The 27,820-nt window shown below is 42.7% G+C and overlaps 2 protein-coding genes across 2 annotated transcripts in view; both read right to left on the reverse strand.

Annotated features, from left to right (window-relative positions):
- The window catches only part of STXBP3 (syntaxin binding protein 3), a 57,124-nt gene extending 56,678 nt beyond the window's left edge, over positions 1 to 446 (reverse strand). Inside the window, exon 1 of the mRNA XM_030868882.2 lies at positions 296 to 446. Within this exon, the coding sequence (XP_030724742.1) occupies positions 296 to 344 (49 nt within the window). The 5' untranslated portion in view covers positions 345 to 446. The remainder of the gene's footprint in view (positions 1 to 295) is intronic.
- Positions 396 to 27,784, reverse strand: FNDC7 (fibronectin type III domain containing 7). Its single transcript, XM_060293977.1, has 14 exons — positions 27,722 to 27,784; positions 27,204 to 27,222; positions 23,164 to 23,418; positions 21,783 to 22,043; positions 19,515 to 19,772; positions 18,629 to 18,883; positions 16,724 to 16,981; positions 15,910 to 16,164; positions 14,358 to 14,612; positions 12,508 to 12,768; positions 9,115 to 9,144; positions 5,430 to 5,455; positions 4,835 to 5,012; positions 396 to 655 (listed from the first exon to the last, which is right to left on the reverse strand). The coding sequence occupies exons 1-14, from the start codon at positions 27,782 to 27,784 to the stop codon at positions 396 to 398; spliced, it is 2,634 nt and encodes an 877-aa protein (XP_060149960.1).
- Between the last annotated feature and the right edge of the window lie 36 nt (positions 27,785 to 27,820).

A 27,820-nucleotide genomic window follows, 5' to 3' on the forward strand; every position in this document is an offset into this window, starting at 1 on the left:
CCAGGGCCGCTCACGCAGGGCGGGGTTTAGGGGCCAGAGCTCGGCCGAGCCAGCCCAGAGGGTGCCGGACGCCTGCGAGAAGGCCGCGTCCTCCCGCACCCCGCCCATCGTTGGTGCTGCCAGAACGAGGGCTGGGAAGGAAAGAAGGAAGAAGTGCTAACATGGACGTGGGAGCCAAAGCAACGAGTGCCCGTGGCGGCTCCCCAAGAGACTGCTGGTCTGGGGCAGGAAAGCAGGGCCCGGCGCCGCGGCCTCCTGGCCTTCCCTCTCTCAGCCCCTGTCCCACCGCACTCACTCTGCCACACGATGCTCTTCAGCCCCCGGTCCGTCACCGGAGGCGCCATCTTCCCAAACACCGCTGAGGACCAGCCGCCGCCTCCCACTCGCAACCCACTTCAGCTGTTAGAGGGGGTTCGGCCGGGCCCCGCCCGTCGCTGAGGGGAAGGCCCCGCCCACACCCACGGGCCGCGCCCTCCGGTGACGTCACGGGCGTCCGTAAGGAGATTCCCGCCCACCCCTGGACTGAGGCTGCGCAGTGCGGGTGGAATCTCCGTGGGCAGTTGCGCGCCCTCTAGCGGGAGGCTGTCAACCGAATTTCGACGTCCTGGGACGTCAGAAAGCGAAAGCGTACCGACGGGTTGTGAGCTAATACCATCTTAAGAAATCCCGAATTCACGCATACGATTCATGAAAAAGGAAGGGATCCTTCGCTTTACAAAAGAGTTCTTAGCGAAGCGGTTTGTAATAGACGCTTCACTCAGTCAGCTACCGATTAGAAAATTTAGCCTCCAAAAAGTTTATTTTATTCATTTTTCAAGGACATAATCATTGTATAGAACTATGAGGTGCCGTCCACTGTGACCAGAACTCTGCAGGACTTTCAGGAAAGTCAAAAAAAGGAGACCCACTAATGAAGAATTTAAAATCTAATTAGCTCAATTCCTGGCATGCCGAAGGTAGTCAGAAACTGGTTGAAGTAGCGAATGCCTTAATGGTGACAATATACATAAATGAACCAATAAAATAATAATTATTCAACAAACATAAATTTATGTGGGAGGGGCTATCAATGTTTTAGGATTTAAAAGAAGGGAATTATTGCTGATTCACAAAGGAGGTGATTGGAGCTCAGACTTAGAAAGTTTAGGCAGAGATCTATTTCCTGAGATGGTTGTTTTGAGACTTGAAATCAAAGCAATCATAGGGGAATTCCCGGCCGGTCCATTCCCGGACTCCCCACTTTCACTGCTGAGGGAGTGGGTTCAATCCCTGGTCCGGGAACTAAGATGCCGCAAGCTGCGTGATAAAAACAAAAACAAGTAGTCAATCATGAATTAAAAGAGTTTAGTTGCTGAGAACCGCCCCCCCCCCAACTGTAACATAACCATCGTATACTGGTGGAAAGTAGACTTTCCCACACCCATTTGCAAAGAACCAATGGTTCAAGTTGGTCACATAGGGAAGCACAAATGGTTAGTCACTACTAGTAATAACAATGGCTAACATTTACTGAGGGCTTACTATATGCCAGGCACCATGCTAAGTGGATTATCTCATTGATCCTCAAAGCAACCCTTACAGACAAGGAACCTAAGGCTTAGTGAAGTTAAGTAACTTGCCAAGGATGCACAGCTAGTGGTGCAGTGGGAACAAGAAATCAGGCTTGAGCTATACAGAAAGCAATAAGGCAGTCTGTGGGATAACTGGCAATTTTTGCTTTTTAGCTTTTTAGGAGAGAGAAGGAGAATGAAGAATAAAAACAGCCATAAAATGGGTTCAAGCAAAACCTATGTCATGAATGGTTTTTCCATGCAAGTCTTGTATGGGCCAAGCTGGAGCTCTGGCCTGTTTCAAACGTATTTTGAATGCACTTAGGTGGTCAGAATTTTAAACAAATGCACACATTACATTCCTCTCCCTTTTCAATTTTAAATCAGATTCTACTCAGTATACCCGGGTTGAGGCCCCAGGGATAAGAAAAAGACAAGGTACAGACTCACCCTTCTAAAATGGAGCTCTTTGCCCTAGAGGGTCAAACCAAGACAGAAGAGTGATGTGGTGGAAGTGCCTGCATCCTCTACCCTTGAGGAGAATGACCAGGTGCCATGGGATAACATAGGCCTTTCTGGGTTGGAAGTTTGACTTGGGTCACATGGAGTTTAGCTGTGACTCATGCCCCTGAAGGCCAGATTCCAAGGTGGCAGTGTGAAATAGTGGAGCAAATGTGGGTGTTAGCAGCATATAGACATGGGTCCACAAACCCTGGCTTTGCCTTTAATTAGTAGTGTGACTTGAAACACTCCAGTGTCATTGCATTTATTTGTTGAATAGAGTATAATATCTCAAACTTCACAACAACCCAACAAGATGATAATCTTTATTGCCATTTTACAGATGTGAAAACAGATTCAGAGAAGTTAAATCACGTAAGACCTCAAGATGGCTCCAAAACCATTGCCCTTTCCATCGTACCACATTGCCTAAGCTCACTTGCTCCCCTAGTTTCACATAACCTCCCTGAGCTGTCTCTCTAGTCTCCTTTAGTTGGTTTGCCTGAACAGATTGAACAGGAATTTGAATTCCCTGAACACGACACAGCAGAATGGAAGGTAAAATCCACCAACGCTTGTCAGAGATGAAAAGTCTGCTTTGCATAATTTGTAGAGCGGATAAACCGCTACAATGATCGAGGGCTGAATGTAAAATCTCTTGAGTCAGGGCAGTTCACTCTCTCACCATCCTATTCCCAGGTCTTCTCCTCTAATAATTTATCACTTAATCATGATAACCCAGAGAAATATTTTCCATAAAAATATCATGGATTAGCAGGTCTGATCAATGGCCCCCTGATAATTTGTGTTTCAACTGGTTAGCTGTGAGAACATGGATGAATTCCTTGACCTTTCTGGGTCTCATTTTTGTTATATGTAGAAAGGAATAATATTATTATCTAGCTCACAGGGTTTTTATAAGAACGAAATGAGTATGCGAAAAGCACTTAGAAGCATGTAGTATGTGCTACGTCCATGTTTTGATTTTATGTTCACCCAGTGGGGACCACATTGTCTTCTGCAGAATTCTGACCAAAGTAGCCCAGACTTAGATGCCTAGCTAAGTAGACAGGCCATTTCCTTTTCTGTGTTCTGGTATTTATAGGGTATGAGTGTACTGGTCCCAACCCCCTAGTGTCCTAGAACCAGGGATCCTGGCCTTCCATTTGGCCTTTGCCCTCGGCTCTTTGGCTGTTCCAGTCAGCCTTGGACACAACTCTTTTCAGAGGGCACAGCCTGCCGGCAACCGGGCTCAGCACGCAGTCTCACACGGGCTCTGAACCACAGCCCAGAACGCTGCCTCAGTTCATGGTTGACCTCACAGGGCATGGACCCACTCTGAACCCTCCAGATCTACTCACCAATCTTTCTTCACATGCCACAGCCCTCTATCTTCTGTTAAGTTAATTAAACAAGGAGGCCATTAGACTGAGGTCGTTCTCATACCTTAGCGGCCTTCCTAAGCAAACAAAAACCTAAGTCTGTAAGGGTCTCGAGGTTAAGAAATCAAAATCTAAGGACAACCAATCACAAACAGCCAACTAGGGTTTCCCAAATAAGGCAACCACTATAGCTATATAGCTATTGGCCATAGCTTTAGAGCTAATCAAATAATATCCTTGCTTTGCTTCTGCCTCTTCTCAATAAAAGCCCCATCACCACCAACACCCGCCCCCAGCACCTGTCAGTGGGGCGCTCCTAACCATTTCTGTTTTGGTGCTGCTGAATTTGAATCAATTTCTGCTCAAATAAACTCTTAAAATTTTTAATATGCCTCAGTTTATCTTTTAACACGTCTCAGCTTCCCATCATTGAAATGTTGCTTCAAGGAAGAACTCACCAAGGCAAGCCTTTTAAGGTTCCCAAACCCGGCTGCATGTCAGAATCACTTGGTGAGTTTGTTAAAAATATACATTCCCAGGCCTGGTCCCAAACCTGCTGGGTTAGAAACTCCATGGGTGATACCTGGAAATCTTTATTAAGTAATGGGTTCCCCAATTGATGTCGATACACCTAGCCTGACTCCTGTTCAGACACTGGTATTTAGGAACAAAAGTGAACTAAAACTTGGCCCTCCTCTGTGTGTGCTCTCTGATACAGCAAATTCCATTTTTCGGGATCCGTGTCTTCGTCTATGTCCTTTTCAAGTGCAGTTGCTCTGGGGAGTATCTCTCATCAGTCTTACACAGAAAGGGAAAGGAGACATAGAAAAGGAAGTTTGCTGCTCCCTCCTAGTGTACCTCAAGCCTAACTCCACGCTCCAGTTCCCTCTGGGCAGAGTTTTATGGCTGTTCCTAACAACAGACGTTCTCAGTTCCACAGCTATGCTTCTGGGGAGTAAACACTTTAGTTACGTGTGTGTTACACAAGTCCTACTCGCACTATCTTTTAATAAGGTTACTGGCACTTGAAGGACAAAATTATTTTAGGTACAACAGATTTATATTATATATCATTGCCTTTTCTCTCCAAAGATTAAAAAAAAAAGCAGTTAGAGTGTAAGCAGGGGCTACAGCCAGCAAGACTGATGGTCCTTCCCTATGTCACTCTGCCACCATTTGAGGCTCTGGTCCTGGCTGTCCCTCCATATGAAATCTTTGCTCATTCAAAAACATGACCACAGTCCTTCCAGCAACAGGCCAACAGCTCTGCTTTCCCAGACACACAGGTCTCATCACACGATGCTTTGGCTTGGTGAAGGCTGCAAGTGGCTCAGCTTCCTCCTAACTTGAGCTGAGGGTGTTTGTTACTACAGGTGGCCCTGGCAGCTGCTGCTATCCAACCTTGGCCAAAGTCCTGGTGGAGGTTCGTCTTGGGTGAGCGCTGTCTATGTGTGGTGGCTTGATTTCGACTTCTCTGAGGGTGGACGTGTCCAACCCTTGAATGGCTAGAGGGCCACACGGCAAGTGCTGGGGTCGATGAAATGCTTATGAAGTGGGTGTGCTGAAGTCCATAGTATGTCTGAATGTGAAATAAAGAATTTCTGAAGAACTTTCACATTTCCAGGACTTTCCCAGTGTGCTGGCTCACTCTGGCAGCCTTCCAGAGGACTTTCTGGATTCATTTCTCTACTGAGTTCTCTCCGCAGCCGATCTTGAACTCCTGTGCAGGTGAGGTCACACCTTCCTGCAGGAAACGGAGCTAGAGTGGTTCTCTAAAGGCCAAAAGGGCTTGTCCTATCCTAGAGGCATTTTGCATTCTAATAGATCTTTTCCATCTCTAATCACACTAACAATTGAGGAAACTCTGAAAAAGATATGGGAAGAATTTTTTTAAAGCAAAGCAAAAAAAAAAACTTTGCCTTTGAATCATACCATTTCAATTTAAATTACTCACTAGTCAAGTCTCTTTTTTTATCCATGGTTCACTATGTCACACCGCATTTCTCTTCCCTCTGTAAATCACTGAAAAGGCAAAGAAGGGAAGAAGCCACGAAATGCATTAAATTTGCAGACATTTTCTTAAATTAAAAAGCCCTTAAATGTCTCTGAGGTAAAGATTACCATTTTAATTTGAAATGCTATTTTTGCAGCACTTCACAGCAAATAAACAAAATTAAGAGAATCTGAACTGTTCAAAGGGCAAAAAGAAACTCACCAGCAGGTTCTAACTAAGCAGGGTATTCTCTCTTCTGCTTGATGAAATGAATCCTCCCCAAGAGTCTCTTTGAGCTCAGATTACTGACCCAGGACAAAGAACTTTCCTCTCCACCCCCAGGCCTTTTATTAATTGAGCTTACTTTGGGCCTGTCATTGTGACCAACAATGTATATCTCCTTTAATCTTCATAACATCTTATGAGGAGTTTTTTCCAATTTTCAGATGAGGAAACCTATACTTAGAATTGAAGCAAGTTGCCTCAGGGTAAGGGATGGTGGCCAGATTTGAATCCAGATCTGTCTCTTAAAAAAAATCCATTCATGCTGTTGAAAAGCTTTAGGATAATCCAAGAGTAAAGCAAGACCAAAAGTCTTAGACAAAAAGATTCCCAAGGCTTCTCTTAGCATATCTGGAGGCCCCATGTCAGCCAGGGACCTAATCTGACTACTCCTGTGTATAGAGAGGAGAAATGCTGAAATTGGAAGCAATTTAGAATCTCTCCCTTAATACAATGAATTCTGTATGATGTAGAGGCCCCCATATACTCATTTTTTGAGAGTCTTGCAGGATTTCTAGAAGGATCTCCTTAAAGAGAGGGTCAGATCTCTTCAGGTTTAAGACTGAAATTGCTAAGGAAGGGAGAAGCAACGATCAGGGCCAGCCCAGAGGGACAGAGGAAGGGGACATTAGTGACCTAGAGCAGGGCTTCTCAAACTTGGAGAGTCAGAATCACCTGGGAACCTGACAGAAACACGAAGGCCCAGGTCTTACCCACGTCAGCAGGCCTGGTTCTCTACATCCTTTATTAGCTCTCCAAGAGATTCTGATGCACACCGGAGTTTGAACACTACTGTCTAAGCAGTGATCCTCAAACTTGAACATGCATATGAATCATCTGGGGATTTAGTAAATCTGGGTGGGGCCTAAGATTGTACGTTTTGAACAAGCGTTCTGGTGATGCTGATGAATAGCAAGGTCTAAGAGTGATGGTTTTCAAGCATTTAAAAAAAAAAAGTATTGCGACTCTTTCTCTAACAAAATCTTAGGTAAGGGATTTCCCTGGCAGTCCAGTGGTTAGGACTCTGTGCTCCCAATGCAGGGGCACGGGTTCGATACCTGGTTGGGGAACTAATATCCCGCATGCAGCATGGCGTGGCCAACAACAACAACGACAAAACAAAATCTTAGGGAAGACCAGAATACAATACACCACTCCTCACCTCTTAGGGGCCCCCAAGACACTTCTACTACCCCTCTATGGCTCAGGGGAAACACTAATTTAAAATGGCCATAATACTGGAAATAGTTTCCAAGAATGCAGACCCAGGCCCATGTACATTTCACTGAAGACCAGGGGCTTATGGTCATTAGTACTTTGGGAGTTTTTTAAAGTAATTTTTTATAATTTAGAACTTTCCTCACAGTTTTTTTTTTAAACACCTTTATTGGAGTATAATTGCTTTACAGTGTTGTGTTAGTTTCTGCTGTATAACAAAGTGAAATCAAAAAGAGAAAAACAAAAACCGTATGCTAACACAGTTTGTTTTTAATAAGCCAGGTCTGTTTCCCTGTAGTCACTGGAAACAGAAACTCTTTAAAAATTAATAGGGATTATTCTTATTTCAGACCTGCAGGTGGGGCAAGAATTAGAAAGCATGAGTCCTGCTGTGCTCAGAGAAGTAGTAGACTGGGAGAGGAAATAGAGAACAGGCAGCACAGAGAAGCATGTGTCCTACCAGTGGAAGGAAGTTTCGGAGGGGAGCTGGCCCAGGCTGGGAGGCTGTCTGGTGGGCTTTACTGGTAGGAAGGCTTCATTTCCACTCACACTCTCTGAAGTCAGCCATGTCTGATTGTGTGTATGTGTATGTGTGTTTACGTGTCCCGTCTGTACTTTGGGGTTGATAATATTCCCTGGGGTTTTTCCCACGACCCCAAATCAAGCAGGCCTCCTAGAAGATCCCTCGTGAAGCAGTACATGCTACTTACTGGGTCAGCACACACAGCTCTGTGTGGTCATCTCCGTGGCCCCAGCCACGTGTAGCCTCTGTGGGGCACCCCGAATAGCCTAGACAGGATCAGCCATGAGCACACCTGAGTGGCAGTGAGGGTTATCTTTACTCCAGCTACCCTTTCAGCACCCCTTTTCCTCTGCTGGCCATGTCCACCCATGCAAACTGGAAGCAGACATCCTAGCTCTCTGCAGGCTGTTAACAGATTCCAACAGCTGACTACTAAAAGTGAGGTTAGGGACTTCCCTGGTGGCGCAGTGGTTAAGAATCCACCTGCCAATGCAGGGGACCCGGGTTTGAGCCCTGGTCTGGGAAGATCCCACGTGCCACAGAGCAATTAAGCCTGTGTGCCACAACTACTGAGCCTGTACTCTAGAGCCCGTGAGCCACAACTACTGAGCCCACGTGCCACAGCTACTGAAGCCCGGGCGCCTAGAGCCTGTGTTCTGCAACAAGAGAAGACACCACAATGAGAAGCCCGTGCACCGCAACGAAGAGTAGCCCCCGCTCGCCACAGCTAGAGAAAGCTCGTGTGCAGCAACGAAGACCCAACGCAGCCAAAAATTAATTAAAAAAAAAAAAGTGAGGTCAGACCAGCAGTATTGGCATCACCAGCATCACCCGGACCTTGTTTGTAGTGCAGTCTCAGATCTTTCCTATACCTACCAAATCAGAATCTGGTTTTAACAAGGCCCCAGGTGATTCAGATGTACAATAAGGTTTGAGAAGGTCTGCTCTAAAGCAGCAGTTCTCAGCTTTGGCTACACTTTAGAATCACCCAAAGAGCTTTTAGAAACCCTGATGCCCAGACTTTACCCCAAACCAATTAAATCAGATTTTCTGGGGATATAGCCCAGGCATCAATTACTCTTAAGCTCTCAAAGTGACTCAGTGTATAGCAGGGTTGGAAACCACTCTCTGAAGTGAGGAATGAAGCGGCTGCCTCTCTGAAACATATTTACGTTTTCCTGTGGGACCCTGGAAGACTGAAAAAATTTCAGAATCCAAAGGAGTTCATCTCCACTGGTGGAATCTGAGGGGAGACAATCTAATAGGGGAGAAAATGTTATGGGAGAGGGGAGCAAGGACCCCTCGCATCACAGAAAGCATTTGCCTTTCTAATTGAAGTCAGCTTTCTTTTTAAAATTAAGGGCTGCATGAGCCTTTGTTGTTGTTGTTGTTTTAAATTTATTTTTATTTATTTTGGCTACACCAGGTCTTAGTTGCGGCACACAGAATCTTTGTTGCGGCATGAGGACTTCATTGCGGCATGCACACAGGATCTAGTTCCCCCACCAGGGATCAAACCTGAGTTCCCTGCATAGGGAGTGCAGAGTCTTACCCACTGAGCCACTAGGGAAGTCCCTGAAGAGTCAGCTTTGATCCTGACTTAAGTCCCCTTAAAGAGCAACAAAAAAATTCCTTTCTATAGTATCCATAAGAAAAATGACTTACCCATTCCAAGTGTATTTCCAGAACAGGTTACTGTAATAAATAAAAACACAAGCATTTAAAATATATTTATTGATGTATTTGAGATGGTGAAGATATAATTTAAGAAAGAATAATAGGAAAGTGAACCAAAGAATGAGTAAGAATCAGCTTAGGGGATAAGAGAAGGAGATACCTGCTAACAGTATGAACTTGGACAAGTTACTTGACTTTTCTGTGCCTCAGTTTATCTGTTAAGTGGTAAGAATAAGAATGCCAGCCTCGGACTTCCCTGGTGGCGCAGTGGTTAAGAATCCGCCTGCCAGTGCAGGGGACACGGGTTCGAGCGCTGGTCCGGGAAGATCCCACATGCCGCGGAGCAACTAAGCCCGTGCACCATAACTACTGAGCCTGTGCTCTAGAGCCCACGAGCCACAACTACTGAAGCTGGCGCACCTAGAGCCCACGCTCCGCAACAAGAGAAGCCACCGTAATGAGAAGCCTGCGCACCGCAACAAAGAGTAGCCCCTGCTCGCCGCAACTAGAGAAAGCCCAAACACAGCAGCGAAAACCCAATGCAGCCAAATAAATAAATTAATTTAAAAAAATAACCTCATAGGGTTGTTATAAGGGTCAACTGAGTTAATACATGTAAAGCCCTTAGAATAGTGTCTGGCACACAGCACTCAATAAATATTAGTCATTATTATCATTTACAGTATCATCCTAATTACAGGATTAAGGCATCATTGATATTGGAGAAAAAAACACACACACACCAAAAAACGAAACCAAAAACCTTCCCCCAGATGCATGGTTTTTACTAGGGAGACAGAACAAAGGTAGATTCCTTAACTTGAGTCTAGACAGCCAACCCTTACTAAAGTGAAATGGCTACAGGCTTGAGATAACACCCCACCAAAGGTATTAGAGTTCCAACTAACAAACTATCAGAGGAATGACTCTCTAAGGGTTGAATTGTGAGTATGAAGTAGGAGAAAGAACAGACTTCCATCACTCACTTACTGGCTGTATAATCATAGACAAACACATATGCTCTTTTATTCATTCTTTTTTAAATTTAAAATGTATTGGGCAACAGTTACATGCAAAGTACTGAGAGTCCAAGAGATTACCATTTAGCAGAAATAACACACATTCAACTCACAGTAATATGGTGTGGTGAAGATAAAAGTGAGGTGGAGTCATAAAGGAGGGAAACGAACTCAGACTATGAGAACTGGAGAAGACTTCAGAGAGGAGGGAGAGTTTGGGCTGGTGGAGTTCCCTTGGTTGAGGTGGGGTGGAAATCCAGGCAAAGAGAGGAGTGCTGCATTACCTCAGAAACATGATGTGCCATGGTATGTGTGTGTGCCAAGGGCAGATGTGTGTGAATTGTTCCATGTGACTAGAGAATGGAGTCTTCTCAGGAGAGATGTTGCAGAATGAACCTAGAATTGTACTGTCCAATACAGTAGCCACTTAGCACATGTAGCTATGAGCATTCCAAATGTGGCTACTCTGAACTGAGATGTGCTGTATTAAATAAATGCACACAAGATTTTGAAGACTTAGTATAGAAAAAATATATAAAATTTTTATATTGATTCCATGTTGAAAAGTAGAATATTTTGGATTAAAATTAACTAAAATATACTATTAAATTAATTGCACCTATTTCTTTTTACCTTTTTAACATGGCTACTAGAAAATTTAAATTTTTCACACTTGCATTAAATTTCTATTGGATAGTGCAGGTGTAGAAAGACAGATGGGGGACAGATTGTAAGGGACCTTAAATGCCATGCTCAGAGGATTGAATTTTATTCTATGGGGCAATAGAAAATTTCTGAGGATTTTGAGGCATGAAAGAAAGATAGTTGGGTCAGTGTCCTAGAATGACAACTCTAGCAATAGTATGAAGACTGGCAAGAGGGCAGGAGGACAGGACTGGTGTAGTAGCATAGGGGAGAGGTAGTAAGACCCTGAAATATTGAAGTAGCTATAGGAATGAAGAGAAGAAGTTGGATTTAGAAACCATCATGGAGTGAACAGGACAGGGCTGGGAGACTACTAAAACATGGAGGGTGAGGGAGAGGGAAGCTGACTCCTGGGTTTTCAGCTTGAGTACTTGAAACAAGGATGACAGAAGATCAAAAACTGCGGAAGATCAGAAATTCCTTTTAGCCTTGAGGAGTTGAAATGCCTGGGTCTTATCTCTAAGTAGATATAACACATTTGCATATGGATTTAGGGGTTAGAAGAAGAGAAGGGTTGTAGGCAGAGATTTGGGAGCCTCTGAGTCTCAGTTTGTTCATTTATATATTGGAGATAATAAAATCTGTTGAACCTACCTCATAGAGTTATTTTGAGCATTCAGTAAAATATTGAATATGAAAACGCTTGATAAATTTCAAAACATTATGCAAGTATAGTGAAGTATTGTTGTTGACCTGTAGGCTCTTCTTCCTAAGAGGTCATCCTCAGCCCAACAACCTATTCCTGGCCCTTCCCATAGGGCCATGCTTTGGGCCAGCTTGTCCTCTGGACAAGATAATGAAAAAGCAAGGAATCAGAGCATGACAACCAAGGACAGCAAGAACACCCCCTGAAGAGGACCTGGCCTCATTCCATCACCAGGAGCCATCTTGAACCTTCTTGTCACCAACCCATAATTGGAAATTTTAGATTCTGGTTATTAGTAAAGTTTCTGAGCCAATATTTATTCCTCTTCTTGTGTTCACCTGCAAAGTTCTAGGGCTTCATCATCTCTTCATTTTATTTTATTTTAGAAATATATGAAAACTATATGACTATGCCCTGGGCAAGGTAGCAGAACGTGTTGGAATACAGAACAGGAGAATTGCTAATGTTTTTCTGCCAGCTCTGGTGAGATGGCAGTGGCTGACATTCGTGTGTTTTGTGATCACAGACTGTTTGCCCACTCATATTTCCAAACCTAGCTTATGATTTATAAATTTGTTTTTTTCTGATCCTCCAACTCTCCCTCAGTCATAAGTCTGAATCTGTGCAAATAAAGGTTCAAGTCTCTTATTTCAAACATTCAGGTTGTTTGTCATGATCTCTAACGTTATGTTACAAACCTATCCCCAAATCTCAAAGCAGAAAATCATTTTAAATCTGCTTTACTGTTCAAGCAGCAAGCATCTGGTCCTTTTTCTGAAGGAGAAAAGAGAGAGAGGGATGAGAGGAGTGTCTCCAAATCAAGTAATAATAAAGCATCACAATTCCAAAGAAGCTTGGGGTCCGCAGTAGCCAGAATCTGCCTGCAGGAGGTACACAATGTCATGCCCTCTTTGACCTTCCTACATAGCAAATAAGTGTGATTGTTCTGAGTCTTAATTCACAGATTGAGTTGAGGGCTAGTTTTAAATAAAGGGTCATAATTTGTCCTACCTGAATATATTTTTTTTGGACAGAAAGTAAGCTTCAGTCCTGTCTCAGCAACGGGGGAGACCATCACGGTATATACATCCCCGCAGGGTATCTCGGTGATATCACAGAAACTGAGGCCAGCGCTTGGGGCACACGTGAAAATGCCTTTGGAACCATAGAGGTCAGTGCTGTAATTGGCAGAGCCCCTGGAGGCCTGCCAGTAGATCCGGATACCATTAGGGACCAGCCTATATAATTTCACCCCCAAAGGGCAGCAGGAACCTGAAGGATATAAACAAACAAAAACAAACACATCACTATTCCACCATCACCACAAACCTGGCCTTTGTTATTATGGGGAAACAACCTAAGTAGCCTACTCCATAATAAATGATTAGAGCAAGATTTGAGGGAGTATTCAAGTTCCTTCTGTGGTGGGTCACATGATTAGAAATCCATGTGTGAGGGTGGTGGGGCATGAGTTTTTAATAGAGAATAATGGTGAGGCCAAAAGTCCACGCTTGGCAGATACGTATTGTATATGACTCAAACTTTATGAGTCAAACGCACAGAATTCTTGTCAAGATCTCTCATAATGCCCTATTTTCATACGAGTTTAGTGGGATTCAATTTAAATATAATTCAGTGCATTCAGCATTAACTGAAAAGACCTATTTTGCTGAGCTGAGTAGCATGACACCTGTCGCTGGTCCACTCTCCATGCATGCTAGCTGACTGGGTACTTTTCCTTTCTCTTTTCCTGAGTACCTTGAGCAGGCCACATATTAGGTGTCAAATGGTGGATTCCTCAGTAACTAAAATAAAAATGCTATTGTATAATAATAAAAAATTCAGTTACAGATAGACTTCTTTGATTTACTCTTTAAAAAAAGAAAAAAGGTTTTTTAGGTGTGAAGGTAAGCAATGGGCCATATTTCCAGAACTGGATATCAAGGTGAAAAATTAGGCAGCAAACCTAATGAAAGCTAATAGGCCAAAAGGAATGATAATCCAGCTTATGTGTGTGTAGCACATTTTAAGTGTTTTCATATCATGATCATTCCTATTTCTCTTACCAATGAGGAAATGGAATCAGAGAATAAGATAACGCGGTGCAGCTTAAGAAGCCAGGTCTTTAAGCTCCTAGTTAAAGACTCACTCTACTACCTTTGGGATGCCAAGATTATATTTCAACTCTCCCACCCCATGCCTCGGGGCAGATACAGCTAACTGGTCATCGTACTCTCTCCCATTAAGCCTGAGAAGCATCCTTAGAAGATTTTTTCGAAACAGTTCTCCAAGCAGCCACTTCAATGGACTAGAATATTACCAGAGAAATCTTATTTGCTAACCCTGTACCACTACCTACTTCTCCCACTATTTCCTAGTGGCTTGGTCTTTGTGAAGAACAAGATGCAATACTGTGCTCTGTTAACCTGTTGAAATAAGAAACCATAGAAGAAGCTGCAGTGGTTTAGAAGAGTGAGGTAGTAGCATAAGAAGAGAAGAAAGAAAAATTCAAACGAACTAGAATGTGTGATCTAAATCCTTTCTGAAAACTCTGCCAGACTGAGTTACTCTGTGCTGCAGGTAGCTGGGTCATATAAAAACCTATCCTTCTTTCAGAAAAAGTACACCTGAACCTTGTTACCAGGGGAGTTAATTCACCAACTACTAACAGAAGCCTCTGAACCTTTGAGGTCCTAAGTCAAGAGGAAAACTGTAAACATTTTAGAAAGTAATCTGAACTTACCATGCAAGCTTGGTGGAGATGCAGCATCTTTTAAAATGAGATGGAAAGGCTATGTCTGGATCTATAATAGTCAAAGTCCTTGTTGATACTCTAGAGCTAGAGGTTAGAATTCACTTACTCGAGGAATAACTTTGGTAGCCACAGTCCGCAGTCAACCCAGTGGCACTAATTGCTTTTAATGCCACTGCGTAATTGATGCCGCATGTGACGCATCCCAGGAGGCAGTGGTTTTGACGGGTGTGACACTTAGACTGTCCAGTGTGTGACTCCAGAGCTGTCACATAGGTTTGGGCGCCGGTCCCAACAGTCCAGCTCACGTTGATTACCGATTGTGTGACCTGAGTTACTGTCAGACTGGCTGGGCAGCACGGCACTTAAATGAGGAAAGAGAAAAAAATTGGGGGTTTATTTCCAGTGAGGGTTATTTGTGAAAACTAACCAAGTATGGTATTTTGCCTGTGTTTCATTCAATATCCTAAATTTCTCAAACCTTCAACTGTTAATCAAAACGTCCTTAATAACTGTAAATGGAATATAACCTTTAAAAATTGTGAATCACTATATTGTAACTTCTATAACATTGTACCTCAACTATACTTCAATAAAAAGATAAATTTAAAAAAACTTAAAAATTTTTCTTTTGTTAAGTGAAATCTCATTCCCTCTGATACGTTATTTAACATCACTGTACACAGCAGGTGCTTTCCCCAAGAATGCAGTACAATAACTGGCTATGGGTAGTGTGAGATTCTCCCCAATTTTTTTCAGAATAAGAAAGAAACCCTTTGTTGTTCTCCAACTTTAACAATTCCAATTGCAAATTTTAAAGCAATGGTTGCATTCACCTTTTCTTGCAATATATCTTAACGTTTGCAATGAAATGTATTTTGCCTTTCTCATGCATTTCATAGTACATAGTTGATATAAAAGCTCAAAATATCCTTAGCCACCTAAGACTACCACAACCAATTCTCAACTTTTCAAAGATCCGTTATACAGGATATAGAATATCTGGAATCTTCCTGCGTATTTGGCATTGTCTCTGTTCTGCTGCCCTTTACGTTTCAACTTATCTAGTCTAAAGTGCCATCTGTCATTGTATATAAGAGAAAATAATGTCCAAAGGCTTTAATTTGCTAAATTTCATTCACACACAATGCTATGAAGCAATAACAGCTTTCGTTTATCATGCTCTTACTGTGCATCAGGCACTCTAAGTGCTCTGCAGCATAGATAACGTAATATTCACAGCCACCCGATAAAGCCATTATCCCCTTCTAGCAATTAGGAAACTGAAACTCAGAAATCAGTTTTTAGAGAAAGATTTGAAAGGGCTGAACCAAAGAAATAAATAATAAACTAGCTCATTTGGTCACTTGTTAGTTGTTTTGGTAGATTGTGTCATGGGGGAATACGAATTCAAATAAATGTTTTTGCAGAGTCAATGTATTCCTCCTTTGATGTTGGTATTTGAATATATTAGAGCCTTCAGATGATACTTTTACAGAACCTGTGTGAAAGTTTTCTAAGACTGGGGCTCTTTGAAAGGCCTCTCTGAGTTTAAAGTATTTTTATCACACTTAGGGTAAATAAAATAAGAAAGTTCATGTCCTAAAACAATTCCTAAGGACTCCATTGAAGTTGAGGTTCAGGCTGTGGTGGCTACATACCCGTTTCTAAGGGCACACTGTAGCTGGGCAGGCTCCGTCCTGCTGGTGTTTCAGCCACAGCGGTGACGGAGAACACTGAGCCGCAGGGCAAGCCCCACAAGGTGCAGGACTCTCCCGTGCTGCTGCACCGGTGCAGCCCTTTCTCTCCCTGGGCAGTCACCGTGTAAGTGGCCTCATCATTAGTGGATCGCCAGTACACGTTAATCATGGAAAAGGCATCCTTCGAAACATTTTTGATTTCAGGACTGCAAGGAGCTAAGAGATTGTAGATTATGAATTGAAACAGTCAGAATCAAAAATATCACACGTGCCATTTGGTCTAAAACTGACCTTTCCCCCCCATATGAGATCATTACTTTCGACCATACCATGCACATAGGGCAAATTCATAGAGCCTTTGTGTGGAAACCTTGTTGACATTGACATATGGTATTGGGTTCCCATAGCGTCGGACTAATTAGAAAATGTTAAGGAGCCATTTGAACTCCAATAGCGAAAGTAATTAGGACAAACATTTGTGGCCTTAACCTGCATGGTGTGAATACAGGCAGGCACCCCAAAGGTAGGAGGAAGTGAATGGCTGAGGTAATCTCTAGCAAAACCTTCCACTCTCGCCATGGTCTCCTATTCCCTTTTTGTCCTCTTTCCCTCTTCCATCTTCTCTTCTGCATCTCCTTAGTAAGACAGGGGCTTTCAGGGTCACCACAACAGGGTGGCTAATGGCAGTTAGCCTTTTTACCGAATGCCCTTCCTGAGGGACATAGCTGGGGGGAGCCGTTCAGAATCAATGAATGAAATCTTTCCTGTATCATACCTGTGGTTATAAATCGGGAAGTACACGATGTATTGCTGCCCCGGACTTCACTGAAGGAATACACCGTGATGTTGTACTTGGTGTCACACTCTAGAGCAGAAAGGGTGCAAGCCGGAACAGTGTCATTGCATTCAACCACGCTGAACCCATCTACAGCCTTGGTTTCATAAAGTTCTGCACCACGGACAGGAGACCAGACGATCTCTACTCTGTCACTGGACACCAACACAGGGTTGATGTCACCAGGACAACAGGGGGCTGAGAGCAGGAACAGAGAGAGAGCGGAGGTCAGTACAGGAGCCATGCTGTCAGAGTGGCATTGAGTCCTGGCGTCTCTGTGCCCAGAGCCTCTGCACTACCCTCCTAAGTCACTGCCACAATCTCCTACAGGTCTGTCCAACTCCAATCCTGGCCTAACACCCACTACGTAGAGGATAAATTCTCCATGCATGACATTCAAGGTTATTACAAACTCTACCCAGTCGATATGTCCAGCTGCCCCTCCCCATCCCCTGCCTCACCAGACCCCTCAATTCCCACATGCGCTTTTACTTCCCTATGCCTCAAAGATTGTGTTCGTGCTACTGGAATGAGGTTCCCTTCTTCTGCCTGACAAAATCATGTTTAGTTTAACTTTAGATCCTATCAGTCTTTCCAGACACTAAACTAGATAAAACTAGGGGGTGGAGGAGGGGAAGAAGCATCGTATTAGTAGATTTTAGAAGAGGCCCTATACTACCTCACAGACAAATTCTGACAAGTTTCTAACTCACATGGAGTTTCTCTGGAATGCTCTTGCCCCACCTACATTCCACCATCCTTAAAGGCCTCTACCAGAGGTCACTCCCTCCGGTAGACCCTCCTGTGCTCTTGAGACCTTATTGATAGCCTCTGACTCTAAATTCCAAAAGCACCAATTACTTGATTCCTTCATCTTGGTAAAAATGTAGGGGCCTAGGTTCGATCCCTGGTCAGGGAACTAGATTCCACAAGAATGCCACAACTAAGAGTTCACATGCCACAACTAAGGAGACCTCCTGCTGCAACTAAGACCAGGTGCAACCAAATAAATAAATATTAAAAACGTATTCCAGCTAGTATTATTATTTATATAATTATATTATTCTTGTTTGTCAATATAGTTAATTAATTTTGTCACTCACTCCATTCATTCTTTAAAAATCGAGCATCTCCCATATGCCAGTCATACTATGATAAGCATTCAGGATGAGAGATAAATAAAATACAATCCCTGCCCTTTGAAGACCCAAGCCTAGTGGAGAAGAACAGTAAAAATAATAATGATGTTAATAAAAGTATTTGCATTGTGCTTTTCTCATATACAAAGACATTTTCATATTCATGTTCTCATTATTATTTGTCCCATTTTGCAGTAGCAGATACTAAGGAACTTAGCAAGGTAGACATCATTATTCCCATTTTGCAAATGAGTTGGTGGTCAAGTTAGGCCTTAAACCCAGGTGTCCTACTCCAAAGCCCTCCACACCTTGTAGAATCTTTGCCATTGCATCCCTGTTTTCTGGGCTTGCGGAAAGAGTGAACTCTGAGACCTAAGGATCACCTCCCCTTCAGCCTTCAGCACAGGGCTGAACACTGAGTAGATCTTGGTGGAGGGTTCAACTTTTCAGAGCAAGCTTGAATAACAACATTCTTTCCCTTCTTTTCACTCCTAAACCTTTCATTCTTATTAAACTTGAGTCCACGAAGTCCAAATTCCCTAGTCTGGAAAGGATGTGAAAGAAGAGATTCACTTTCCATTCTTGGCCCTAGAATGGCTCCCAGGTGGTCTAGGTAAGTCAATAAGTGCAATGGATGATCCATTCTGCTGCTGAGTTTAGTGAACTCAGAACTCAACTCCCTTTACAAGCATCAAGTGCAACTCACCTGTGGTATAATTAAACACATCGCCCAAAGGACTCTGTCCTGCCTTGTTATAGGCAAAAACACTAATAAAGTAAGTGAAGCCACACTCAGATAAGAAATTGCACTGGGTGAGGGAGGTGTTGCAGTGTACTTCCAAGCCATCGTCATTCTTCACAAAGGCCACATAGTAATCACCCAGATGCACGCTGGACCAAACCACAGACAGGTGGCCAGGGGGATCTTCTTGGATTGTCACCCTTCCAGGTGCACAAGCAACTAGGAAATGATAAATAATAAACAGTTGTGAGAGTACTGCAAGAGATTTTCTTCGCATCTTTCTATGTAAGTAGCTCTTCACTAAATGTTAGTTCTCATCCCCAAAACACACAGATATTTCTAAATTGAAGCATAGACCTCCACATATGTATATCTTTATCTCTTTGATGAGAATGAAAGTGGGAAGATATCTAAACACATATTCCAAACTATAGACATTCCATCTTTATCTTAAAAAAATAGCTCCTACCAGGCCTAGGTCTGTGAAACATGATGTAAATAAGAGACCACTATCTGTACTGCACAGCTAGAGTTGTGTATCACTCAAACTGAATCCTAGAATATTTACAACTTTACAAATGCAAAAGAAAATAAACTAATTAGTGAAAGATCTGGAATAGGAACCAGGTTTCCTAATTTTCACTGTTTTTTCCAATGCACGAGATCTGGTTTCACTATCAACATTATTCAAACTCATCAGAAAGTCCAACTCAACACTTTCATTTAGACCAGGCTTTCATTTTTGCTTGTTCTAGAGTGTTCTGGAACATTGTCATGTGATTATTTGTTTCCCTAATGGTAGTCACTTTGGCTTACCAACCCCCCAGTGATCTCACTCTTGTTTACATACCAGTTCTCAGGGTCACTGCTGAAATTGATCTGCTAGATCCGGCATCATTAGTTGCTAAAACTGATATCAGGTACTCGGTTCCACACTGGAGAGAGGAGATGGTGCAGGAACTGAAAGTCGTACTACAGCTCAGCCTGGAAGAGTCACTCAAAGCCATCACGGTATAGTTGAAAGCTCCTTCTGTCGGTGCCCATGAAACATATGCCTCCAGAGAACCACTATCAAAAGAGACTTGAATGTTGGCAGGAGCACGAGGACCTACATTTTTGAGAAACAATTAAGATTTTTGCAGTAACCTCAAGAACCCAAGTAAGATTTGACCTAACAATATTGCAGAGCTTGGAGGATGGAGTACTCCAATCATATGATACTTGCAAGTGTACAAAGCATAAAATTGGGATTTAGGGTACCTGAGAACTGGTAACACATCTCCCATTAACTATGCAAACTCATAACTAGCTATATGACTTAGGCCATGTTATTTAATCTTTTTGTTATTTATTCATTTATTTTTCTCATCTGTAAAACAGATCTTAGCACATAGAGGTACTAAATAAATATCTTGAATAAATGAATGAGTGAACGCACAATTTGATAAGTGATAGAAATAATTAAATGAAATTATAAATGTGAAGGGCTAAGAGGGCCATGTGGGTATGTTATCAAGTGGTAGGTCAAATATTCTCTTATAGATTGATAAAGTTAAACAGATTAGGTTCAACAACATTCCTTCTTTACTTTTGACACATGCTAAGACATGTAAGAGCTTTTAGGTCACAGCTGTTTACAGAAGAGAAGACTTTCTATTCTAAATCAAAGGGAAAAAGGGAACGTATCAAGTGTGATGGTCACACAGGAAGGCAGTTTTTTGGTATCTCCAAAACGATTTCCTCTGCATGCTTAGAAATATGCCTTCCTTTCATCAGGCTTATCCGCCTAAAAAACCTTGAGGCCCTCAATAATGTTTGTGGAGAGAAAGAATGAGTGAATGTCTTGGAAGAGGCCCAGAGAGACTGGTTTGTCACAGACATCCTGACTCACCAGGCCCATCATGAATCACCTTAGGGCCACCTTGCTCTGATTTCTACCTGGAGAAGTAATATAAAAGGCAAACCCTTCACTTCTCCCTACATTTCTGCTTCGGCCTATAGACAATGGGGCTTCTACTCCCCTCCAAAGTAGGAACTGTTGGAGAGAACATTTCTGGTTTCTTTCCACTTTATCCTTGGTCCTCCCCAAGAGATGAAACAGCTAATCTGGTTGGTGAGTCCGGCATCTACTAGGCCATATTGTCAGAGGATGACTCACTCTGCCTCAAGAGAAGGAAAAATCTCTCTCCTTCCCTCTCTCTCCATCTCATTCTTTTGGCTCAGAGCAGCAGCTCAGTTTGGTTATCATGTAGTAGGATGCCCCGGTCAGGTATCCCTGCAATAAGGATTGTGAGAACACACACCATGCATCAGCTTCTCAGCCTATAGCTGGAGGAGAGGTGGTGGGAAGCCCCTCGTTGACCTCAGGCCGAAACTGAGGACTTTGGGAAATATATCTGAAATATTGATTCCCACCACAGCACAAAATGCCATAACAGGAAGTTTGTTGTTTCTGTTGCTGTGCCTCTAGAGCAATGCCAGCTGAAAGTGGGGACACACTCATTAAATGTCTGCTGAATAAATTCTTGTTTGGCCCAGTTTTTTTTGTCTCTACTCCTGGTCTGAACCTATGAAGGGACAAGAGGTGACTGGTAAACCTAATAAGAATTATCTCCTACTGTGTGATATTGAACATGTAAGCTGAAAATAAGTTGGCTCTGGGTGGGTGGTGCCATGCTCTGTGTGCTCTGAGCAGCATTTCTTTTTTCTTTTTTTTTTTTTTTTTGCGGTACGCGGGCCTCTCACTGTTGTAGCCCCTCCCGTTGCGGAGCACAGGCTCCGGACGCGCAGGCTCAGCCGCCATGGCTCACGGGCCCAGCCGCTCCGCGGCATGTGGGATCTTCCCGGACCGGGGCACGAACCCGTGTCCTCTGCATCGGCAGGCAGACTCTCAACCACTGCGCCACCAGGGAAGCCCTGAGCAGCATTTCTTTACACATGCCGTAAGCATTTAAACCACCGAGGAGGAATTATCAAGACACTATAAATAAGCTCATAATAAATTTAAATAGCTGCTGCTCTGTACTTATCACTTAACGCTGCTCTCAGTGACTGCAATGCACAGCCCTTCTCATTAATCAAAAAGGAGAAGGTTGGGACTGAGCTGCAAAGTCCTTACCTGTTCTCTGATTGCAGGTGGAGTCATCCCCAGGTGTTCCGCTGGCATTCCACGCATAGGCCTTTATGGTGTAGAGAGTCCCAGCGTCTAAACTGGTGAATGTCAAGGAGGTGTTGGTGGTATTTTCTTTCCATATTCTCCCCAAACCATTAGCTCGCATAATGGACACAGAAAATCCAGTTGCCATATATACGGTTTCCCACTGCACAAGAATAGAGTCTGGACTTGGAGAGCTTACTTGTAGAATTGGTGCAGCCAGCACTACAAAGACAAAAACCTGTGCATTTGTGTTACGAAAGTGCAAGAGAGGCTAATTCAAATTTAGGAATAGGTAATTTGAGGTTGATTATCCATATTATGAAAAAATTATTTACTTTGCAACAGGATTCATGACAGAGTTCCATTAAACAATTGTTATTTAAATGTGTATTAATTACAGATGACTCAGCAGAGGAAGGGGGAACAGAGAAATTCTAATATTAGGCATACCTTCAACTGGAAGTTGGTAAGAAATTAGATAAAACCTCCCTGTAATCATAATATAAATCAATGGGGGGAATGATAGTTTATACTATTTTAACATGCACGCAACCTTTCAGAAATATGCTGAGGTACAACTTTATCAAATCAATTTAAGTCATGCTGATGACAAACTCTAAATAGTTTTATTTCCAACAAGTCAAAGTGCAGCAAAATCACTTCAATGTGTTCTTTATTCCACATGGTCTTTATTGATAATTGAGGTTAAAAACAGAAATCCCTGGGCTTCCCTGGTGGTGCAGTGGTTGAGAATCCACCTGCCAATTCAGGGGACACGGGTTCCATCCCTGGTCTGGGAAGATCACACATGCTGCGGAGCAACTAAGCCCTTGTGCCACAACTACTGAGAGTGCACTCTAGAGCCCGCGAGCCACAACTACTGAGACCATGTGCCACAACTACTGAAGCCCGCACACGCTAGTGCCCATGCTCTGCAATGAGAAGCCTGCGCACCGCAACGAAGAGTAGCCCACGCTCTCCACAACTAGAGAAAGCCTGCGCACAGCAATAAAGACTCAATGCAGCCAAAAATAAATAAATAAATTTATAAAACAAACAAACAAACAAAATGAAACAGAAATCCCTTTTTCAGAGATTTAAAAGCACGGATGCTTTTAAAGATACTCAGAAATGGGTTTTATTTTCCAAAGCATCTGGAATTTACATACCACCTCCTCCACAGACATTTGAATTCCAAAAAAAAGTCACTTGGTGGCTTTCACTTCTGGGCCTTGAATCATAGACATTCACATGACACAGAATTACATCATGCATTTGCATCCTCAGTATAATTGATCCAGGTCACAAGCAATTGCTCAACAGAGGATGAGCATCCAGCTACCTGTCTTTGCCTGTTTTGGAGGCGATGCCTGGCTTCTCCCAGCAGGACTGATGGATCTGATGGTGATTTGGTACAAGGTTGCAGCCTTCAGGCCCGTCACAGTGCCTGGGGAACTGGCCACCACGGTTTCAATGACAGCGTTCCTGTCTCTGGCCGTGAGGAGGTAACCGGTGGCCCCTGGCACTGTAGCCCATTCCACAGTGATACTGTTGCTGAGTTTTGAATACGCCTGATAGATAGTGGGTATTTTGGGAGCTGAAAGAGATTTTGAAAGTGTACATTAGCTAGGGTACCTGTAAGGATTACTTCTTTCATCATTTTACTTTCAAACTAAGTCATTCTCATGTCATCCTTCAGACATAAACCTTGCCCTTGTTTTCCAGATTAAGAAACAAACAAACAAACAAACAAAAAACAGAGGAAAAGAAAGGCAAAGCTACTCTCCAGAAGAGAGCAAGAAAGCTCAAACTTCCCATTCAGGAATGGGACTTCAAAGAGGTTTTTCCCAGTTGCCTCCGGGATAATTTGCACTCTTTGTGCTTTTAAAAGAGTTAACTAAGAGTAGGGAGTGATTTGGGAGAAGAACTCTGAGGGGAGGGAGAGAGAAACTGAGGGCTCCCATTCTGGAGGCTAATCCAGTCTGGCGTCTGTGAATCCCCAGGCATGCTTTGTCACGGGCCTCTCCTCCCTGCCCCACCTCTATGCGACGTCTCCAGCAAGGGTCCACCTTCATACCCCACCTCTGTCGAGGCTGTGATTTCCACCCACGCACTTTGCACATTTTCCAAGTGGCATTTAATCTAATGGAGGAAGGGGGAGAATTGAGTTCTTTGCTTCATAATTGAGCATACTGTCTTTAATATCATCAGAGTGTAACAATTTTCAGATTCTTCTATATAAAATAAAAATAAACTTTATTCTCTCCTTCTCTATCAAAACATCTGCCCCAGCCTAAGAATGAGATGCCGGGGTCCCTCCTCACCTGGGCCTGGCCATGGTTTGCCAGGAGGCCGTGAATGCTTATGTCATGAGTTTACACAAGGCATTCCTATACTTTGGGCATGGGCTAGAAGATGCAACGTGGTAATCAGATTTACTGCTCTGCAAAACTCCACGGACTCAAAAATGCCCCGGGTGTAGGAGGTCCAAGTAGAAGAAAAGGTCAAACAAAAATATCTGGGTTTTAGGTTTGGAGCTGGCAACTGGTCTTTTATATTTATTGTACTGCATTTGCTGGGTAAAATCACTATATGCCAAGTTCAAAACTAGAGTGCAAAACAAAAGTCTAGGGCAAAGAGGAGAAGTAAATACCGTCCAAATGTGTGATTTGCCAGTATCAACTCCCTCCCTCCAACAGAACCCAACCTGCAAAACGTGATACAGACAACTTCTCTTTCTGTACCCATAGCCCAGAAAGTTGGCTTTGGCAGCATCTCAGAAATAACCACGCTGCAAGAATGAACAAAGAGTCCACTGTGCACTGGCCAGACGTTCCTTGAACATCACCCAGGACTGTCTCCTTTGCCATCAAAAGAAAACTGTGATGGTTATAAATGCTGGGGAAAAGTTGCAGGGGCTCATCTTAGCCATTTGCCAGCAGAAGCTGACTCTGCGGGAAGCGCCTATGTCCCCTCCCTGTTGTAGGATAGAAAGCCCCCGCAGGGGTCTCACATTTATCCCTCCTACACACTCATCCCTTTTCTGCTCCCCCAGTTATTTGTTCTCTGTTAATACCTTCTTTCCTCTAACTTTGCGGTGTCTCTCAATCCCTGCTGCTTCCTTTGTCCCCATTGTTCATCTTATCTCCTGTTAGCCGGTCCTGCTCATTGGAATGGACTAATTTCCTGGATAAATGACAACCAAACTAGACATTGTCGTGACAGTGCCTTCATGGAGTGGCTTGAAAGGCATCTAAAAGGCTGGCATGACACCGGCTATCTCCCCACAGGCCTGTCAAGGGGCCTGAGGACTCCACAAAATTTGTCGTATTGAATTGAGCTGGGAGGGGCACATTTGCCCAGCATAGTAGTACATGAAGCCAGTATCAGCAGGATGAAACGTGGGGTTTCATGATGGGAAAATAGCAAAGGATTTGGATTTCAGAATGCTGGGTTTGAGCCCTGGCTCTGCCATTTACTTCTGTCTGTGAACACGTACAAGTGATTTAACCTCTTCTAGTCTCAGTTTTCTTCCTTGAGTATATGGAATATTAATAATTCCTGCATCTTTGAGTTTACTTTGAAATGTAAAATACTTACATATTAAGATGGTAAAGATTAAGTAAAATAGTGAATGTAAGGGCACATTGAAAGGTAGGAAGGGTTAGTGTGTGTGTGTGTGTGTGTGTGTGTGTGTGAACCACGACGAGCAATTTTGGGGTTTGGAAAAGCCAGACTGCAGGGCACTGCCATGGAGGGGTTGCTGCCAGGGAAGGTGGGATTATGGAGACTCTGGGGTAAGCACAGGCTGGAGAGACAGATTGCCTGTTTACACATGGTTCTAGAGCAGGGTCTGACCAGTAACAGCAATGAAAAAAGATCAACACCTCTGTACTATGTTTCCCTTAAAGAGATGAGAAGATTGAGCAGGACGTGTACGTCTCCATAAATTAGCAGCAGTTCTTCACTCTTTCTTTGTTCTGTATTTGGCCCGCTTACTGCACTGATGAAAGAGAAAAATTTATTCCCTAGATTTGCAATCAACCGCTCTGATTAGTCAAAAATGAAACCCTTTGAGTCACAGCATCTGTGCATTCTACCAACTCAGAGATCTAAATTAGCCCACGTGGCCCCAGTGGCCAGACACAGATAAACAGCAGATGCCAGAGCCCAAAAAGAATCAGAATACACACACCCCAAATGAAACCTCCTATACGGTATCAATAAAACACATCACGTCTATTGAAAAGACAGGATGGATCAATTAACAGCCTCACCGGTATATCAGTCTGCCCCTTTCTTTTTCTCAAATAGTGTGGATAACGTGGGACTAAAAAGAGGCCTGTTCTGAGGGCTCAGCGTGTCCTGTGGTCCTGGGACCCTCTAAGAGACAGCAGAACTGGATTTTATCCAATCGAAGGGCCACTGATTTTTTAAAAATCACTTTGTTTATGGCTAAACAGTCCTTCTCACAGCTTCCTGGTCAATCCTGAAGGTGTCTCAAGAATAAGTGAGTAAGAATAAAGCATGAAATAATAATTTTTAAAAACCTATTATATAAGCACGGATTTTATGGCTCAGCCAAAAATCTATATCAAACATTTTAATTGGCTTATTTACATTTCCTTTTCTGTGGTATATACAAAATAATAAATAATATTTGTTCTTATTTGTGTTGAATTACTAAGAGAGTTTATTGGTGATATAATTGATATTATATGGTTCCTTCAGTTAATCTAAATTCCATTGAACATAAGTTTCCATTCTAGGGACTTAAATTTCTAGAATGTATGAGCCAGCAGAGGCCTGTAGAGAAATTATCCTCGCCTTCAGTCATTTATTCAAGAAAAATGGTGATAAAATCTCTTAAAAGAAAGCCTTTTTCCAGCTCTGGGTTTTCATTGTCTATATTTTAAGGATGCAATATTAGAAGTATAAAATCTTCTTTATTAGAGAATCTAATCTTTTTATTAGAGAATCTTTTATTAGAGCATCTTTTATTAGAGAATTTTGATCAAAACTGTTTCTAGCTTTCTCCTCTAATTCCTTAGAAGACAAATTAGGCTCTTCACTAAAATTTTGTTTCTTTGACTGGAATGATGATCATTGTAATACTTTACTGATGGTTAACCATGTTTGAGAAAAATCTATGACTGCATGACTCTATACATCTCAAGACTCAAGAAGAATATCTTATGAGGATGTATCTTTAAATTTTGATCCATGTATTTGTCTTACCAGTTACACTCACAGTGTGAGTGCTCAGAAAATGTTGAATATTTTTCCTGGTATAGCCTTTATATGTCAGGGTAGCCCAGGAATTAACAATGGAAATTAAAATCAAATACGGGGAGGGTAAACTTGCATTTCAGAGAATGTTACCTGTTTTTGTTGAAGCAACCTGAAAAAAGGAAAGTTTAGAATATTAGAACCATAAAGAAAAACATCATTTGGGGAAATGTAAAACCTAAGTCAGAGCAGTAATATACTTAGCACATGTTTATACATAGTGTGAGCAATCTTCCAATCCACACACAGTATTTGCACAAATTATTTTCAACACTCAGATCTACCACAATCCTAGATAAAATTGAGAGGATGGAGAGAGATCACATTACTGTTTCATTTTTCTCCCTGAATCTGCCTATTGAACTAAGTCAGTAGCTGCTGATGGATTTTTCAGAAATCTTTGTTCTTAAAACATAATGATATTCTTGTTTTCTTTCACTAGTAAATTGCATTAAATTTCAAACGCACAAACATATACAATCATGGTATGCCTCCAAAGTATTTTGATTTCCATCTCCCCACCCCTGAAGCCCTCAAAAAAAGAGAAAGATATTGAATGTATCTTTTTTTCCCCCTAAATAGTTGCAGGTAGGTCGGAATGGTGAACTCACCATTTTAAGGCAGATAAGACTGAATCCAATCACAGACAAACATTTCACCTGTCCACCAGCCATCCTGTTGGACTGAGCACTCACATGGCACACAACAAA

The sequence above is a fragment of the Globicephala melas genome, chromosome 1 (genome assembly GCF_963455315.2).
Source record: "Globicephala melas chromosome 1, mGloMel1.2, whole genome shotgun sequence".
NCBI lineage: Eukaryota > Metazoa > Chordata > Mammalia > Artiodactyla > Delphinidae > Globicephala > Globicephala melas.